Here is an 18,867-nt window from a genome sequence, read left to right as displayed (position 1 = left end):
CAGTGCAGGAAGTTGATGGAGTAGCTCCAGTGGTCCTCGATGTGCCAGCAGAAGGAGGAGAAGCACATGCCCACATAGAGCCAGGGCACCTTCATGCCAGAGATATCCACGTTTATGTGGGTAAGGACCGACTGCTCCAGGACTGGCATGTTGTTCAGGTTCCAGCCTGAATTGGCATACTCCTACAGAAGAACAAGACAGAGGAGATGGAAGTTACTTATTGTTCATAAATAACAAAAGCAAGCCGTTAAGGGCATGGATTTCATACTGGGGCTCTTTCTTAATTAATAATTCCACGATTCCTTGTGTCCTCTCTCTATTCCATAAAAGGTCCGAATGTAGGAACAGATCTTAACCTCCAATGCGTTTTGAAAAGGTGGCGAAAGACTAACGAGAAAGAGTCGGGGTCCTTTGTCCCAGTTGGTGCATAGTTACCTCTTCATCTCCCAGTAGCCGTCTCTTGCCATCCCTGACGGGGAAGCCGCTGCCCACCTCCTTAGAGCTGATGTCAGCTCCGTACTCCACAATGACATCCTCCTCGATGGAGCTCACCAGACGCCAGAACTCCTTCTCCACTAGCTCTGTAGGCACCATCTGGGGGTGCAGAGAAAGGAGAACACACACATGCATTGTTTAGATGTGATTGTGCATTAGTGGGAGAGAAAGGTTAGGTGTTCAACTTCAAAAAATGCATGTCAAAAATGTTATTCAATGATTTGCATTTTAATGAGGGAAATAAGTATTTGACCCCTCTGCAAAAGATGACTTAGTACTTGGTGACAAAACCCTTGTTGGCAATCACAGAGGTCAGACGTTTCTTGTAGTTGGCCACCAGGTTTGCACACATCTCAGGAGGGATTTTGTCCCACTCCTCTTTGCAGATCTTCTCCAAGTCATTAAGGCTTCGAGGCTGACGTTTGGCAACTCGAACCTTCAGCTCCCTCCACAGATTTTCTATGGGATTAAGGTCTGGAGACCGGCTAGGCCACTCCAGGACCAACCTCTTGGGGCTAGGGGGCAGTATTGACAATTTTGAAAAGAATATGTGCCCATTTTTAACTGCCTCCTACACCAACTCAGAAGCTAGGATATGCATAGTATTAACATATTTGGATAGAAAACACTCTGAATTTTCTAAAACTGTTTGAATGGTGTCTGTAAGTATAACAGAACTCATATGGCAGTCAAAACCCTGAGACAAATTCTAACAGGAAGTGGATATCTGATGTGTTGAATTACTTTTAAGGCTATGCCATTGAAACACACAGGGATTATTAATCATTGAGCACTTCCTACACCATCCACTAGATGTCACCAGTCTTAAAAAAGTGGTTTGAGTCTTCTACTGTGAAAACTGACCGAACGAGAGGCTTGGAATGTTGGTCATAAGCGGATGGCCTATACTACTCTGGCGCGCGAGTGCATGTTTGGGTACTCTCGTTCCAATACGTTTTAAAAGAGAATGCAATCGTCCGCCTTGAATATTATTGAAGTTCTGATTGAAAAAGGCCCTAATGATTTATGCTATACAACGTTTGACATGTTTGAACGAACGTAAATATTTTTTTCCCCCCTCTATGGTTAAGACAAGTCCGGCGGGCGTCGTTCATGTTTTTGAGTAGCCAACAGGACGCGCTAACAACACGGAGCTTTTTGGACATAAATTATGAGCTTTTTCTAACAAAACTACATTTGTTATGGACCTGGGATTCCTGGAAGTGCCTTCTGATGAAGATAATCAAAGGTAAGGGAATATTTACATAGTATTTTTGATTTTAGATCTCTCCAACATGGCGCCTAGTCTGTATCGCCAAGCCTATTTTTCTGAGCGCAGTACTCAGATTATTGCAAAGTGTGATATCCCAGTAAAGTTATTTTTAAATCTGGCAATGCGGTTGCGTTCACAAGGTTGTTAATTTATAATTCTCTGAATCACAATATAATATTTTACCAATGGTTTCGAATAGTAATTATTTAATTTGTTGTGCTGATTGACTGGCGGTATTGGAGGGAAAATATTCTCTCAACATCAACGCCATTGTAAAATGCTGTTTTTGGATATAAATATGAACTTGACAGACAATACATGCATTTTTTTGTTCTAACATAATGTCCTAGGAGTGTCATCTGATGAAGATTGTCAAAGGTTAGTGCATAATTTTAGCTGATTTTCTGCTTTTGGTGACGCCTGTCTTTGCATGAGAAACAATACACAGGTATTTTCAATGTACTGTCCTAACATAATCTAATTTTATGCTTTCGCAGTAAAGCCTTTTTGAAATCGGACAACGTGGTTAGATTAAGGAGATGTTTATCTTTCAAAGGGTGTAAGATAGTTGTATGTTTGAGAAATTTGAATTATGACATTTAATTGTTTTCAAATTTGTCGCCCTTGATATTTCACCTGCTGTTGATAGGGTGTACCAGGGGTGGGACCTAGCCCATAGAAGTTAACGTGCTTCTTCTTGAGCCACTCCTTTGTTGCCTTGGCCGTGTGTTTTGGGTCATTGTCATGCTGGAATACCCATCCACGACCGATTTTCAATGCCCTGGCTGAGGGAAGGTTCTCACCCAAGATTTGACAGTACATGGCCCCGTCAAATGATGCGGTGAAGTTGTCCTGTCCCCTTAGCAGAAAAACACCCCCAAAGCATAATGTTTCCACCTCCATGTTTGACGATGGTGTTCTTGGGGTCATAGGCAGCATTCCTCCTCCTCCTCCAAACACGTTGAGTTGATGTCAAAGAGCTCCATTTTGGTCTCATCTGACCACAACACTTTCACCAGTTGTCCTCTGAATCATTCAGATGTTCATTGGCAAACTTCAGACGGGCATGTATATGTATTCTTGAGCAGGGGGACCTTGCGGGCGCTGCTGGATTTCAGTCCTTCATGGCGTAGTGTGTTACCAATTGTTTTCTTGGTGACTATGGTCCCAGCTGCCTTGAGATCATTGACAAGATCCTCCCGTGTAGTTCTGGGCTGATTCCTCACCGTTCTCATGATCATTGCAACTCCACGCGGTGAGATCTTGCATGGAGCCCCAGGCCGAGGGATATTGACAGTTCTTTTGTGTTTCTTCCATTTGCGAATAATCGCACCAAATGTTGTCACCTTCTCACCAAGCTGCTTGGCGATGGTCTTGTAGCCCATTCCAGCCTTGTGTAGGTCTAAAATCTTGTCCCGGACATCCTTGGAGAGCTCTTTGGTCTTGACCATGGTGGAGAGTTTGGAATCTGATTGATTGATTGCTTCTGTGGACAGGTGTCTTTTTTACAGGTAACAAGCTGAGGTTAGGAGCACTCCCTTTAAGAGTGTGCTCCTAATCTCAGCTCGTTACCTGTATAAAAGACACCTGGGAGCCAGAAATCTTTCTGATTGAGAGGGGGTCAAATACTTATTTCCCTCATTAAAATGCAAATCAATTTATAACATTTTTGACATGCGTTTTTCTGGATATTTTTCTTGTTATTCTGTCTCTCACTGTTCAAATAAACCTACTATTAAAATTATAGACTGATAATTTCTTTGTAAGTGGGCAAACCGAACAAAATCAGCAGGGGACCAAATACTCCCCCCCCACTGTATTCCAAAATAATTGTTTTCTTTAGATTCCTGCCTATTACTCAAGGTGACCGTTTGATTTTGATACGTACGTGCACGGGCATGTTGAAGTAGTCTGACTTGAAGTGGTCAGCCATCTCTCCAAAGCTCTGGAGCGTGTACTCCCTCACGGCTTGCTCAAAGCCAAACGCCTCCCGCGGCTTACTGCACTCCTGTAGGGTGAGACAGGGTGAGACAGCCCGTGAGAAAACATCATCCTATCCCATTGTCCTGAACAAGATATGTACAGTACCAGTCAAAAGTTGACACCTACTCAATCAAGGGTTTTATTTTTACTATTTTCTACAATGTAGAATAATAGTGAAGACATTTCATAACATATGGAATCATGTAGTAACCAAAAAAAAAGTGTTTAACAAATCAAAATATATTTTATATTTGAGATTCTTCAAAGTAGACACCATTTGCCTTGACAACTTTGCACACTCTTGGCATTCTCTCAACCAGCTTCACCTGGAATGCTTTTCCAACAGTCTTGAAGGAGTTCCCACATATGCTAAGCACTTATTGGCTGCATTTCCTTCACTCTGCGGTCCAACTCAATTGGGTTGAGGTCGGGTGATTGCGGAGGCCAGGTCATCTGATGCAGCACTCCATCACACACCCTCTTGGTCAAAGAGCCCTTACACAGCCTGGAGGTGTGTTTGGTCATCGGCCTGTTGAAAACAAATGATAGTCCCACTAAGCGCAAAGCAGATGGGACGGCATATCGCTGCAGAATGCTGTGGTAGCCATTCTGGTTAAATAGAGAACCACACATGCGGAGATTATCCGCTCACCTACTCTGCGTCTGAAAGACACGGCAGTTGGAACTACAAATATGAAATTTGGACTCAGACCAAAAGGACAGTTTTCCACCGGTCGATTGTCCATTGCTCGTATTTCTTGGCCCAAGCAAGTCTCTTCTTCTTCTTATTGGTGTCCTTTAGTAGTAGTTTCTTTGCAGCAATTCGACCCTGAAGGCCTGATTCACGCAGCCTCCTCTGAACAGTTGATGTTGAGATGTGTCTGTTACTTGAAGCATTCCAGGTGACTACCTCAAGAAGCTGGGTGAGAGAACGCCAAAAGTGTGCAAAGCTGTCATCAAGACAAAGGGTGGCAATTTGAAGAATCTCAAATATATGTTGATTTGTTTAACACTTTTTTGGTTAGTACATGATTCCATGTGTTATTTCATAATTTTGATGTCTTCACCATTACACTACAATGTAGAAAATAGTAAAAATATAGAAAAACCCTTGAATGAGTAGGTGTGTCAAAACTTGACTGGTTCTGTATATCATCACAGCTTAACAAACACTACAACCTATTCATACGGAGCCAAAATTATAACACGTGGTAGGCAGGTGTGAACTGCATGCACATGTCTTGTTGTAATAGTCCTTGTGATTTACTTTGTTGTATGTATTTATGCACTATATGTGATGTGTGCTGTTTGAGATACACTTTCCGAAAGCGCACAAAAAATCTATTATAATTCACAACTTCTGCAAAAATCTTCCATTGATATAGAATACATGCATGACTGGCATGAAAATTCAAGTTAGCTGTCGTGGGTTTCTTAACCTCTTACATCTAGACGTTCCGCTAGCGGAACACCTGCTCCAATATCCAATGATAGGCGTGGCGCGAATTACAAATTCCTCAAAAATACAAAAACTTTCTTTTTTAAACATATGACTATTTCACAGCATTTTAAAGACAAGACTCCTTTATCTAACCACACTGTCCGATTTCAAAAAGGCTTTACAGCGAAAGCAAAACATTAGATTATGTCAGCAGAGTACCAAGCCAGAAATAATCAGACACCCATTTTTCAAGCTAGCATATAATGTCACAAAAACCCAGAAGACAGCTAAATGCAGCACTAACCTTTGATGATCTTCATCAGATGACACACCTAGGACATTATGTTATACAATACATGCATGTTTTGTTCAATCAAGTTCATATTTATATAAAAAAAACAGCTTTTTACATTAGCATGTGACGTTCAGAACTAGCATACCCCCCCGCAAACTTCTGGAGGAATTTGCTAACAATTTACTAAATTACTCACGATAAACGTTCACAAAAAGCATAACAATTATTTTAAGAATTATAGATACAGACCTCCTCTATGCACTCGATATGTCCGATTTTAAAATAGCTTTTTGGTGAAAGCACATTTTGCAATATTCTAAGTACATAGCCCGGCATCACAGGGCTAGCTATTTAGACACCCGGCAAGTTTAGCACTCACCAATATCAGATTTACTATTATAAAAGTTTGATTACCTTTTGTTGTCTTCGTCAGAATGCACTCCCAGGACTGCTACTTCAATAACAAATGTTGGTTTGGTCCAAAATAATCCATCGTTATATCCGAATAGCGGCGTTTTGTTCGTGCGTCCCAGACACTATCTGAAATGGTAAATCAGGGTCGCGCGCATGGCGCAATTCGTGACAAAAAAAATCTAAATATTCCATTACCGTACTTCGAAGCATGTCAACCGCTGTTTAAAATCCATTTTTATGCCATTTTTCTCGTAAAAAAGCGATAATATTCCGACCGGGAATGTCCATTTAGCTAAACAGAGGAAAGTAAAAGCTTTCGGTCGACGCGGGCACGAGCCTGAGTCTCACAGTACTGTAACCAGCCACTACCCAAACGCGCTACATTTTTTCAGCCAGAGCCTGCAAAGCCACGATTCAGCTTTTTACCGCCTTCTGAGACCCTATGGCAGCCGTAGGAAGTGTCACGGGACAGCTAAGATCCTCACTCTTCAATAAACAGAGACAAGAAGAACGACACCTTGTCAGACAGGCCACTTCCTGCATGAAATGTTCTCAGGTTTTTGCCTGCCATATGAGTTCTGTTATACTCAGGCACACCATTCAAACAGTTTTAGAAACGTTGGAGTGTTTTCTATCCAAAGCCAATAATTATATGCATATTCTAGTTACTGGGCAGGAGTAGTAACCAGATTAAATCGGGTACGTTTTTTATCCAGCCGTGAAAATACTGCCCCCTAGCCATAACAGGTTAACCTCACTAGGGTAGGGGGCACGATTTTCATCCGTAGGGGGCACCATTTTCACCTCCGGATGAAAATCGTGCCCAAAGTAAACTGCCTGCTACTCAGGCCCAGAAGCTAGGATATGCATATAATTCGTAGATTTGGATAGAAAACACTAAAGTTTCAAAAAATGTTAAAATAATGTCTGAGTATAACAGAACTGAAATGGCAGGCATAAACCTGAGGAAAATCCATCCAGGAAGTGAAAAATTAGGGCGAATGACAACATTGAGTGAGTGGACCCTGGGATGTCCTCAGAGCTGGTTACTGCGAGCAACCGAGAGCGCGCCTTTCTTGTTTTGTTTTTTTATTGACGAAGCTATTGTCCGGTTGAAATATTATCGATTATTAAGGCTAAAAACAACCTGAGGATTGATTATAAACATCGTTTGACATGTTTCTACGAACTTTACGTATACTATTTGGAATTTTCGTCTGCCTCTTGTGACCGCATTTGAGCCATTGGATTACTGAACAAAACGCGGCAACAAAACTGAGGTTTTTGGATATAAAGAGGGACTTTATCGAACAAAACGAACATTTATTGTGTACATGGAGTCTTGTGAGTGCAACCTTATGAAGATGAAAGGTAAGTGATTCATTTTATTGCTATTTCTGACTTTCGTGACTAATCTACTTGGCTGTTAACTGTACGTAATGGTGTGTGTGCTGAGTGCTGTCCTCAGATAATCGCATGGTTTGCTTTCGCCGGAAAGCCTTTTTTAAATCTGACACGGCGGCTGGATTAACAAGAAGTTAAGCTTTATTTTGATGTATAACACATATATTCAAGAATGTTAAATATTTGAATTGAGTATTTTTTAATTTCCCGCTCTGCAATTTCACTGGATGTTGGCCAGGTGCGACGCACACCCCCTAGAGAAGTTAAGTGAGGAATCAGCTTCGGATTGGGTAGTGGCAGGGTCACCAGAGTTCCATACCTCAGCAACACACTTGGGGCATCGCCAGTCCCCCTTAGGGACATCCTGTAGGGGCGGAATCAGACAGAAGGTGTGGTAGCTGTCATCACAGCCATCACACAGCAGGAGGCGGTCCTCCTCATTGCCCCGCCCACACATCAGGCACATGTACAGGTCAATCTGGGGGATCTAGGACAGGAAATACAGAAAAATAATAAATCAAATGATTACATTCAAAAAGTGGTCCATGAAACTAAAAACATGTTTTGAGCTGTTGTCCACTAGTGATTCATTTGTTTCTAAGCACTCTAGTGAGTGAGAACAGGACAACACAGACAGTGAAGAAAAGTTGAAATCAACTCATACCTACAAAAATCTAGATTTATTATAGAATATTAGACCGACACAAATGAGGTAGTTAACTGGTGATACTCACAAAGTTGACCTCCAGGGTTTCTTTGCGTGGTCGCATCTTAATGGCGAAGGCCTGTGCCTTCAGGTGACGCTGCTTCTTATTGAACCCATCATCTTCTCATGTAACACAAGAGAACAGAATTGCTCCAATACTGAGGTGAGGGAATTGACATTCCACAACATGCATTTTCCCCCAAAATACAGAAAGAACATTGCTCACTAATTATGCTCCAAAACATTTAATGGGTATAGCAACCAACATTTCGGCACACAGTGCCTTCTTCAGGAAGTAGACAAACAGTGCAATTAGTTCAGCCAAGGAACACAGTGAGGAGAGTATCATTGTAATTAAGGTAATGAGGGGCAAAAAATTGGAACTGTTAAAAAACTAAGATTTTACAGCATGTCAAGATGTAAATAATTGCCCCATGTATTCAACATCTTATGTAAACATGATTAGATATAATTGAAAATCTTGGTCGACCGAGAGTAGTCTTATCCTTCAACCTTTTTAAACTGTGTACTTTTACGTGTATAGACACTCCCTGTATTTGAATGAAATCCACATATGCACTGAGCTTCTCTGGTGCTTTAAGCACTGCTGAAATACTTAAATAAATAAAAATAAAAAAATCAATCTACACACAATACCCCAAAATGAAAAAACAGGTTTTGGAATGACTATATTTATAAAAAAAACTAAAAAAAACGAATACCTTATTTATGTAAGTATTCAGACCCTTTGCTATGAGAAATTGAGCTCAGGTGCATCCTGTTTCCATTGATCATGCTTGAGATGTTTCTACAACTTGATTGGAGTCCACCTGTGGTAAATTCAATTGATTGGACATGATTTGGAAATGCACATACCTTTCTATATAAAAAGGTCCCACAGTTGACAGTGCATGTCAGAGAAAAAAACCAAGCCATAAGGTCGAAGGAATTGCCCGTAGAGCTCCGAGACATGATTGTGTTGAGGCACAGATCTGGGGAAGGGTACCAAAACATTTCTGCAGCATTGAAGGTCCCCAAGAACACAGTGGCCTCAATCATTCTTAAATGGAATAAGTTTGGAACCACCAAGACTCCTCCTAGAGCTGGCCACCTGGCCAAACTGAGCAATCAGGGAGAAGGGCCTTGGTCAGGGAGGTGACCAAGAACCCAATGGTCAATGACAGAGCTCCTCTGTGGAGATGGGAGAACCTTCCAGAAGGACAACCATCTCTGCAGTACTCACCAATCAGGCCTTTATGGTAGAGTGGCCAGACAGAAGCCACCTGACAGCCCGCTTGGAGTTTGCCAAAAGGCACCTAAAGACTCTCAGATCATGAGAAACGAGATTCTCTTGTCTAATGAAAACAAGATTGAACTCCTTGGCCTGAATGCCAAGCATCACGTCTGGAGGAAACCTGGATCTATCCCTACGGTGAAGCATGGTGGCAGCATCATGCTGTGGGGATGTTTTTCAGTGGCAGGGGCTGGGTGACTAGTCAGGATTAAGGCAAAGTACAGAGTTTCTTAGAAACCTGCTTCAAAGAGCTCAAGACCTCAGACTGGGGCGAAGGTTCACCTTCCAACAGGACAACGACCCTAAGCACACAGCCAAAAGAAACGTCACTTTTTCAGGACCCTGTCTTTCGAAGATAATTCATAAAAATCCAAATAACTTCACAGATCTTCAATGTGAAGGGTGTAAACACCGTTTCCCATGCTTGTTCAATGAACATGCACCTGTGGAACGGTCGTTAAGACACTAGCAGCTGACAGACGGTAGGCAATTAAGGTCACAGTTATGGAGACTTAGGACACTAAAGAGGCCTTTCTACTGACTCTGGAAAACATTAAAAGAAAGATGCCCAGGGTCCTTGCTCATCTGCGTGAATGTGCCTTAGGCATGCTGCAAGGAGGCATGAGGACTGTAGATGTGACCAGGGCAATAGATTGCAATGCCTGTACATACTAGAGGTCGACCGATTATGATTTTTCAACGACGATACCGATTATTGGTGGACCAGAAAGCCGATACCGATTAATTGGACGATTGTTTAAAATGTATTTATAATAATGACAATTACAACAATAGTGAATGAAGACTTTTATTTTTACTTAATATAATACATCAATAAAATCAATTTAGCCTCAAATAAATAATCAAATATGTTCAATTAGGTTTAATAATGCCAACAAAAAAAAAGTGTTGGAGAAGTAAAAATGCAATATGTGCAAGTTTCTTGCTCAGAACATGAGAACATAAAAAAGCTGGTGGTTCCTTTTAACATGAGTCTTCAATATTCCCATGTAAGAAGTTATAGGTTGTAGTTATTATAGTTATTCTCTCTATACCATTTGTATTTCAGATACCTTTGACTATTGGATGTTCTTATAGGCACTTTAGTATTGCCAGTGTAACAATATAGCTTCCGTCCCTCTCCTCGGCCCTACCTGGGCTTGAACCAGGAACACATCGACAACAGCTACCCTTGAAGCATCGTTACCCATCGCTCCACAAAATCCGCGGCCCTTGCAGAGCAAGGGGAACAACTACTTCAAGTCCTCAGAGCGAGTGAGTCACCGATTGAAACGCTATTAGCGCACACCCCACTAACTAGGTCGGGAGTTGATAGGCTTGAAGCACAGCGAAGAGCTGCTGGCAAACGCACGAAAGTGCTGTTTGAATGAATGCTTACGAGCCTGCTGCTGCCTACCACCGCTCAGTCAGACTGCTCTATCAAAACATAGACTTAAATAACACACAAATACGAGCCTTAGGTCATTAATATGGTCAAATACGGAAACTATCATTTCGAAAACAAAACATTTATTCTTTGTGAAATACGGAACCTTTCCGTATTTTATCTAACGGGTGGCATCCATAAGTCTAAATATTCCTGTTACATTGCACAACCTTCAATGTTATGTCATAATTACGTAAGATTCTGGCAAATTAGTTCACAACAAGCCAGGCGGCCAAAAACTGTTGCATATACCGACACTGCGTGCAATGAACGCAAGAGAAGTGACACAATTACCCTAGTTTAATATTGCCCGCTAACTTTGTATTGCCCACTTAATATTGTCTCAATATCTGTCAGACATATCAGTGTGGATGACGGATCACCACCTCAAGCTGAACCTCGGCAAGACGGAGCTGCTCTTCCTCCCGGGGAAGGACTGCCCGTTCCATGATCTCGCCATCACGGTTGACAACTCCCTTGTGTCCTCCTCCCAGAGTGCTAAGAACCTTGGCGTGATCCTGGACAACACCCTGTCGTTCTCCACTAACATCAAGGCGGTGACCCGATCCTGTAGGTTCATGCTCTACAACATTCGCAGAGTACGACCCTGCCTCACACAGGAAGCGGCGCAGGTCCTAATCCAGGCACTTGTCATCTCCCGTCTGGATTAATGCAACTCGCTGTTGGCTGGGCTCCCTGCCTGTGCCATTAAACCCCTACAACTCATCCAGAACGCCGCAGCCCGTCTGGTGTTCAACCTTCCCAAGTTCTCTCACGTCACCCCGCTCCTCCGCTCTCTCCACTGGCTTCCAGTTGAAGCTCGCATTCGCTACAAGACCATGGTGATTGCCTACGGAGCTGTGAAGGGAACGGCACCTCCATACCTTCAGGCTCTGATCAGGCCCTACACCCAAACAAGGGCACTGCGTTCATCCACCTCTGGCCTGCTGGCCCCCCTACCTCTGAGGAAGCACAGTTCCCGCTCAGTCCAGTCAAAACTGTTCGCTGCTCTGGCACCCCAATGGTGGAACAAGCTCCCTCACGACGCCAGGACAGCGGAGTCAATCACCACCTTCCGGAGACACCTGAAACCCCACCTCTTTAAGGAATACCTAGGATAGGATAAAGTAATCCTTCTAACCCCCCCCCTTAAAAGATTTAGATGCACTATTCTAAAGTGGTTGTTCCGCTGGATATCATAAGGTGAATGCACCAATTTGTAAGTCGCTCTGGATAAGAGCGTCTGCTAAATGACTTAAATGTAAATGTAAATATTGCCCGCTTTCTTTCAACTAAATATGCAGGTTTAATAAAATATACTTCTGTGTATGGATTTTAAGAAAGGCATTGATGTTTATGGTTAGGTACATTCGTGCAACAATTGTGCTTTTTTCACAAATGCGCTTTTGTTAAATCATCCCCTGTTTGGTGAAGTTGGCTGTATGTTAGGAAGAAATAGTCTTCACACAGTTCGCAACGAGCCAGGCGGCCCAAACTGCTGCATATACCCTGACTCTGTTGCACAGAACGCAAGAGAAGTGACACAATTTCCCTGGTTAAAAGAAATTCATGTTAGCAGGCAATATTAACTAAATCCGCAGGTTTAAAAATATATACTTGTGTATTGATTTAAGAAAGGCGTTGATGTTTATGGTTAGGTACACATTGGTGCAACGACAGTGCTTTTTTTGCGAATGCACTTGTCAAACCACCCGTTTGGCAAAGTAGGCTATGATTCAAGGATAAATTAACAGGCACCACATCGATTATATGCAAAGCAGGACAAGCTTGGTAAACTAGTAATATCAACCATGTGAACGTTTAATGCTAGCTAGCACCTTACCTTGGCTCCTTGCTGCACTCGCAAAACAGGTCAGCCGGCCACGCAGTCTCCTCGAAGAGTGCAATGTAATCGGCCGTGATCGGTGTCCAAAAATGCCGATTTCCGATTGTATTGAAAACTTGAAATTGTACCTCATTAAATCGGCCATTCCGATTAACCTGTTGTGGTATAGGGGGCAGTATTTTCACGGCCGGATAAAAAACGTATCTGGTTACTACTCTTGCCAAGAAACTAGAATATGCATATAATTTGTAGATTTGGATAGAAAACACTCTAAAGTTTCTAAAACTGTTTGAATAGTGTCTGTGTGTATAACAGAACTCATATGGCAGGCCAAAACCTGAGAAGATTCCATACAGGAAGTGCCCTGTCTGACAATTTGTAGTCCTTCTGTTGCATCTCTATCAAAAATACAGCATCTGTGCTGTAACGTGACACTTTCTAAGGCTTCCATTGGCTCTCTAAAGCCGCCAGAAAGTGGAATGGGGTGTCTGCTGTCTCTGGGGACAGTGAGACAGATGCGCAATCACGAGACTTCTCCATGTTTTTCTTTCTCTCTCTGAATGAATACAACGTTGCCCGGTTGGAATATTATCGCTATTTTACGAGCATAAAAAAAAACTGATTTTAACCTGTTAGGGCTAGGGGGCAGTATTGACACGGCTGGATAAAAAACATACCCGATTTAATCTGGTTACCACTCCTACCCAGTAACTAGAATATGCATATACTTATTACATATGGATAGAAAACACCCTAAAGTTTCTAAAACTGTTTGAATGGTGTCTGTGAGTATAACAGAACTCAAATGGCAGGTCAAAACCTGAGAGATTCCTTTACAGGAAGTGGCCTGTCTGACCATTTCTGGAACTTCTTTGCCATCTCTATCTTTTACTAAGGATCTCTGCTCTAACGTGACACTTCCTACGTCGTCCATAGGCGCTCAGAGCCCGGGAAAAAACAGAATGTCGTCATCCCAGCCCCAGGCTGAAACACATTATCGCGTTCTCAAGTGGCCGATCAAGGGACTCTGGGCTTAGGCGCGTGACCCGACCGCCCCCGCCTTTGTGATTTTTTCCTCTGTTTGCCGAAAAGGAGATTCCCTGTCGGAATATTATCGCTTTTCTACGAGAAAAATGGCATAAAAATTGATTTTAAACAGCGGTTGACATGCTTCGAAGTACGGTAATGGAATATTTAGAATTTTTTTTGTCACGAATTGCGCCATGCGCACGACCCTTCTTTACCATTTCGGATAGTGTCTGGAACGCACGAACAAAACGCCGCTATTCGGATATAACGATGGATTATTTTGGACCAAACCAACATTTGTTATTGAAGTAGCAGTCCTGGGAGTGCATTCTAACGAAGACAACAAAAGGTAATCAAACTTTTATAATAGTAAATATGATTATGGTGAGTGCTAAACTTGCCGGGTGTCTAAATAGCTAGCCCGTGATGCCTGGGCTATGTACTCAGAATATTGCAAAATGTGCTTTCACCAAAAAGCTATTTTAAAATTGGACATATCGAGTGCATAGAGGAGGTCTGTATCTATAATTCTTAAAATAATTGTTGTGCTTTTTGTGAACGTTTATCGTGAGTAATTTAGTAAAATGTTAGCGAATTCCCCGGAAGTTTGCGGGGGGTATGCTAGTTCTGAACGTCACATGCTAATGTAAAAAGCTGGTTTTTGATATAAATATGAACTTGATTGAACAAAACATGCATGTATTGTATAACATAATGTCCTAGGGTTGTCATCTGATGAAGATCATCAAAGGTGAGTGCTGCATTTAGCTGTCTTCTGGGTTTTGGTGACATTATATGCTAGCTTGAAAAATGGGTGTCTGATTATTTCTGGCTTGGTACTCTGCTGACATAATCTAATGTTTTGCTTTCGTTGTAAAGCCTTTTTGAAATCGGACAGTGTGGTTAGATTAACCTGTTAGGGCTAGGGGGCAGTATTTGCACGGCTGGATAAAAAAATGTACCCGATTTAATCTGGTTACTAATCCTACCCAGTAACTAGAATATGCATATACTTATTACATATGGATAGAAAACACCCTAAAGTTTCTAAAACTGTATGAATGGTGTCTGTGAGTATAACAGAACTCATTTGGCAGGCAAAACCCTGAGACATTTTCTGACAGGAAGTGGATACCTGATGTGTTGTATTACCTTTAAACCTATGCCATTGAAAAACACAGGGGCTGAGGAATATTTTGGCACTTCCTATTGCTTCCACTAGATGTCACCAGCCTTTACAAAGTGTTTTGAGTCTTCTGGAGGGAGATCTGACCGAACAAGAGCCATGGAACGATGATGGCCCATTAGACACCTGGCGCGAGTTCATGTTGGGTACCCTCGTTCCAATACGTTATAAAAGAGTATGCATTCGTCCACCTTGAATATTATTCATGTTCTGGTTAAAAAAGGCCCTAATGATTTATGCTATACAACGTTTGACATGTTTGAACGAACGTAAATATATTTTTTCCCCTCGTTCATGAAGTGAAGTCCGGCGGGCTTAGATCATGTGCTAACAAGACGGAGATTTTTGGACATAAATGATGAGCTTTTTTGAACAAAACTACATTCGTTATGGACCTGTGATACCTGGAAGTGACATCTGATGAAGAGAATCAAAGGTAATGGATTATTTACATAGTATTTTCGATTTTAGATCTCCCCAACATGACGGCTAGTCTGTATCGCAACGCGTATTTTTCTGGGCGCAGTGCTCAGATTATTGCAAAGTGTGATTTCCCAGTAAGGTTATTTTTAAATCTGGCAAGTTGACTACGTTCAAGAGATGTAAATCTATAATTCTTTAAATGACAATATAATATTTTACCAATGTTTTCTAATTTTAATTATTTAATTTGTGGTGCTGACTTGACTGCCGGTTATTGGAGGGAAACGATTTCCTCAACATCAATGCCATAGTAAAACGCTGTTTTTGGATATAAATATGAACTTGATAGAACTAAAAATGCATGCATTGTCTAACATAATGTCCTAGGAGTGTCATCTGATGGAGATTGTAAAAGGTTAGTGCATCATTTTAGCTGGTTTTATGGTTTTGGTGACCCTGTCTTTGAATTGACAAAACATTACACACAACTCTTGTAAATGTACTGTCCTAACATACTCTAAATTTATGCTTTCGCCGTAAAACCTTTTTGAAATCGTAAAACGTGGTTAGATTAAGGAGATGTTTATCTTTCAAAGGGTGTAAAATAGTTGTATGTTTGAAAAATGTGAATTTTGACATTTATTTGGATTCAAATTTGCCGCTCTTGAAATGCACCTGCTGTTGATGGAGTGCACCACGGGTGGGACGCTAGCCCATAGAGGTTAACGAGAGTCTTGTCTTTAAATAGCTGTAAAATAGTCATATGTTTGAGAAATTGAAGTAATAGGATTTTTAAGGTTTTGAAAATCGCGCCACAGGCTTCAAGTGGCTGTTACGTAGGTGGGACGAATTCGTCCCGCCTAGCCCATAGAGGTTAAACAGCGTTTGACATGCTTCTAAGTACGGTAATGGAATATTTTGAAATGTTTTGTCACGAAATGCGCTCGCGCGTTACCCTTCAGATATTGACCTGTACACACAAACAAAACGGCGGTATTTGGATATAACTATGGATTATTTGGAACCAAAACAAGATTTGTTGTTGAAGTAGAAGTCCTGGGAGTGCATTCTGACGAAGAACAGCAAAGGTAATCCAATTTTTCTAATAGTAATTCTGAGTTTAGGTTGTCCCAAACTTGGTGGGTGTCAAATTAGCTAGCTGTGATGGCCAAGCTATGTACTCAGAATATTGCAAAATGTGCTTTCGCCGAAAAGCTATTTAAAAATCGGACATAGCGATTGCATAAATGAGTTCTGTATCTATAATTCTTAAAATAATTGTTATGTATTTTGTCAACGTTTATCGTGAGTAATTTAGTAAATTCACCGGAAGTTTTCAGTGGGTATGCTAGTTCTGAACATCACATGCTAATGTAAAAAGCTGGTTTTTGATATAAATATGAACTTGATTGAACAAAACATGCATGTATTGTATAACATAATGTCCTAGGAGTGTCATCTGATGAAGATCATCAAAGGTTTGTGCTGTATTTAGCTGCGTTTTGGGTATTTGTGATGCATGCTAGTTGCTTGGAAATGGCTGTGTGGTTTTTTGTGTCTATGTACTCTCCTAACATAATCTAATGTTTTGCTTTCGCTGTAAAGCCTTTTGGAAATCGGACAACGTGGTTCGATTCAGGAGAAGTGTATCTATAAAATGGTGTAAAATAATCCTGTTTGAGAACTTTGAATGATGACATTTTGTGGTTTTAAATTTGGCGCTCTGATTTGTCACTGGCTGTTGAATAGTGTGGGACGACTTCGTCTCACCTCCCCTAGAGAGGTTAATCGGTCGACCTCTAGTACATACATGCACACAGTTGAAGTCAGAAGATTACATACACAAATACATTTAAACTCAGTTTCACAATTCCTGACATTTAATTCTTGTATAAATTCCCTGTCTTCGGTCAGTCAGGATAACCACTATTTTAACGTGAAATGTCAGAATAATAGTAGAGAATGATTTACTTCAGCTTTTATTTCTTTCATTACATTCCCAGTGGGTCAGAAGTTTACATACACTCAATTAGTATTTGGTAGCATTGCCTTTAAATTGTTTAACTTGGGTCAAATGTTTTGGGTAGCCTTCCACAAGCTTCCCACAATAAGTTGGGTGAAACTGAGTCAGGTTTGTAGGCCTCCTTGCTCACACACGCTTTTTCAGTTCTGCCCACAAATTTTCTATAGAATTGAGGTCAGGGCTTTGTGATGGCCACTCCAATACCTTGACTTTGTTGTCCTAAAGCCATTTTGCAACAACTTCGTAAGTACGCTTGTGGTCATTGTTCATTTGGAAGACCCATTTGCGACCAAGCTTTAACTTCCTGACTGATGTCTTGAGATGTTGCTTCAATATATCCACATCATTTCTCTCCCTCATGATGCCATCTATTTTGTGAAGTGCACCAGTCCCTCCTGCAGCAAAGCAACCCCACAACATGATGTTGCCACCCCTGTGCTTCATGGATGTATGGTGTTCTTCGAATTGCAAGCGTCCCCCCCCCCCCCCTTCTTCCTCCAAACATAACGATGGTCATTATGGCCAAACAGTTCTATTTTTTTTTCATCAGACCAGAGGACATTTCTCCAAAAAGTACGATATTTGTCCCCATGTGCAGTTGCAAACCATAGTCTGGCTTTTTTTATGGAGGTTTTGGAGCAGTGGCTTCTTCATTCCTAAGCGGCCATTAAATTGTCGATATTGGATTTGTCTTACTGTGGATATAGATACTTTTGTACCCGTTTCCTCCAGCATCTTCACAAGGTCCTTTACTGCTGTTCTGGGATTGATTTGCACTTTTTGTACCAAGTACGTTCATCTCTAGGAGACAGAACGCGTCTCCTTCCTGAGCGGTATGACAGCTGTGTGGACCCATGGTGTTCATACTTGCGTACTAACAAACAGCTCAACGACCATTTCGAATCCCACCGTACCTTCTCCGCAATGCAATCTTGTTTCCGAGCTGGTCATGGGTGCACCTCAGCCACGCTCAAGGTCCTAAACGATATACCTGTCATCGATAAAAGACAATACTGTGCATCCGTATTCATTGACCTGGCCAAGGCTTTCGACTCTGTCAATCACCACATTCTAATCGGCAGACTCAACAGCCTTGGTTTCTCAAATGACTGCCTCACCTTGTTCACCAACTACTTCTCAGATAGAGTTCAGTGTGTCAAATCGGTGGGCCTGTTGTCCGGACCTCTGGCAGTCTCCATGGGGGTGCCACAGGGTTCTATTCTCGGGCCGACTCTTTTCTCTGTATACATCAATGATGTCGCTCTTGCTGCTGGAGATTCTCTGATCCACCTCTACACAGATGACACCATTCTGTATAATTCTGGCCCGTCTTTGGACACTGTGTTAACCTGTTGGGTCTAGGGGGCAGCATTTGCACGTCTGGATAAAAAATTTTTACCCGATTTAATCTGGTTACTAATCCTACCCAGTAACTAGAATATGCATATACTTATTATATATGGATAGAAAACACTCTAAAGTTTCCAAAACTGTTTGAATGGTGTCTGTGAGTATAACAGAACTCATTTGGCAGGCAAAACCCTGAGACATTTTCTGACAGGAAGTGGATACCTGATGTGTTGTATTGACTTTAAACCTATCCCATTG

General features: G+C 41.6%; 1 protein-coding gene across 1 annotated transcript in view; it reads right to left on the bottom strand.

Moving 5' to 3' along the window:
• Window positions 1-18,867, bottom strand: part of LOC106609087 (lysine-specific demethylase 5A) — a 93,585-nt gene that overhangs the window by 40,787 nt on the left and 33,931 nt on the right. Inside the window, exons 7-11 of the mRNA XM_045722508.1 lie at window positions 8,040-8,134; window positions 7,625-7,792; window positions 3,657-3,776; window positions 436-594; window positions 1-182 (exon numbers count right to left, since the gene is read on the bottom strand). Coding sequence (XP_045578464.1) covers window positions 1-182; window positions 436-594; window positions 3,657-3,776; window positions 7,625-7,792; window positions 8,040-8,134 — 724 coding nt within the window. The remainder of the gene's footprint in view (window positions 183-435; window positions 595-3,656; window positions 3,777-7,624; window positions 7,793-8,039; window positions 8,135-18,867) is intronic.

This window comes from Salmo salar, chromosome ssa07, assembly GCF_905237065.1.
Source record: "Salmo salar chromosome ssa07, Ssal_v3.1, whole genome shotgun sequence".
NCBI classification, from domain to species: Eukaryota; Metazoa; Chordata; class Actinopteri; order Salmoniformes; family Salmonidae; genus Salmo; species Salmo salar.
The sequence above is the reverse complement of the archived record's forward strand: the minus strand, read 5'-3'. Positions and strand labels throughout refer to the sequence as shown.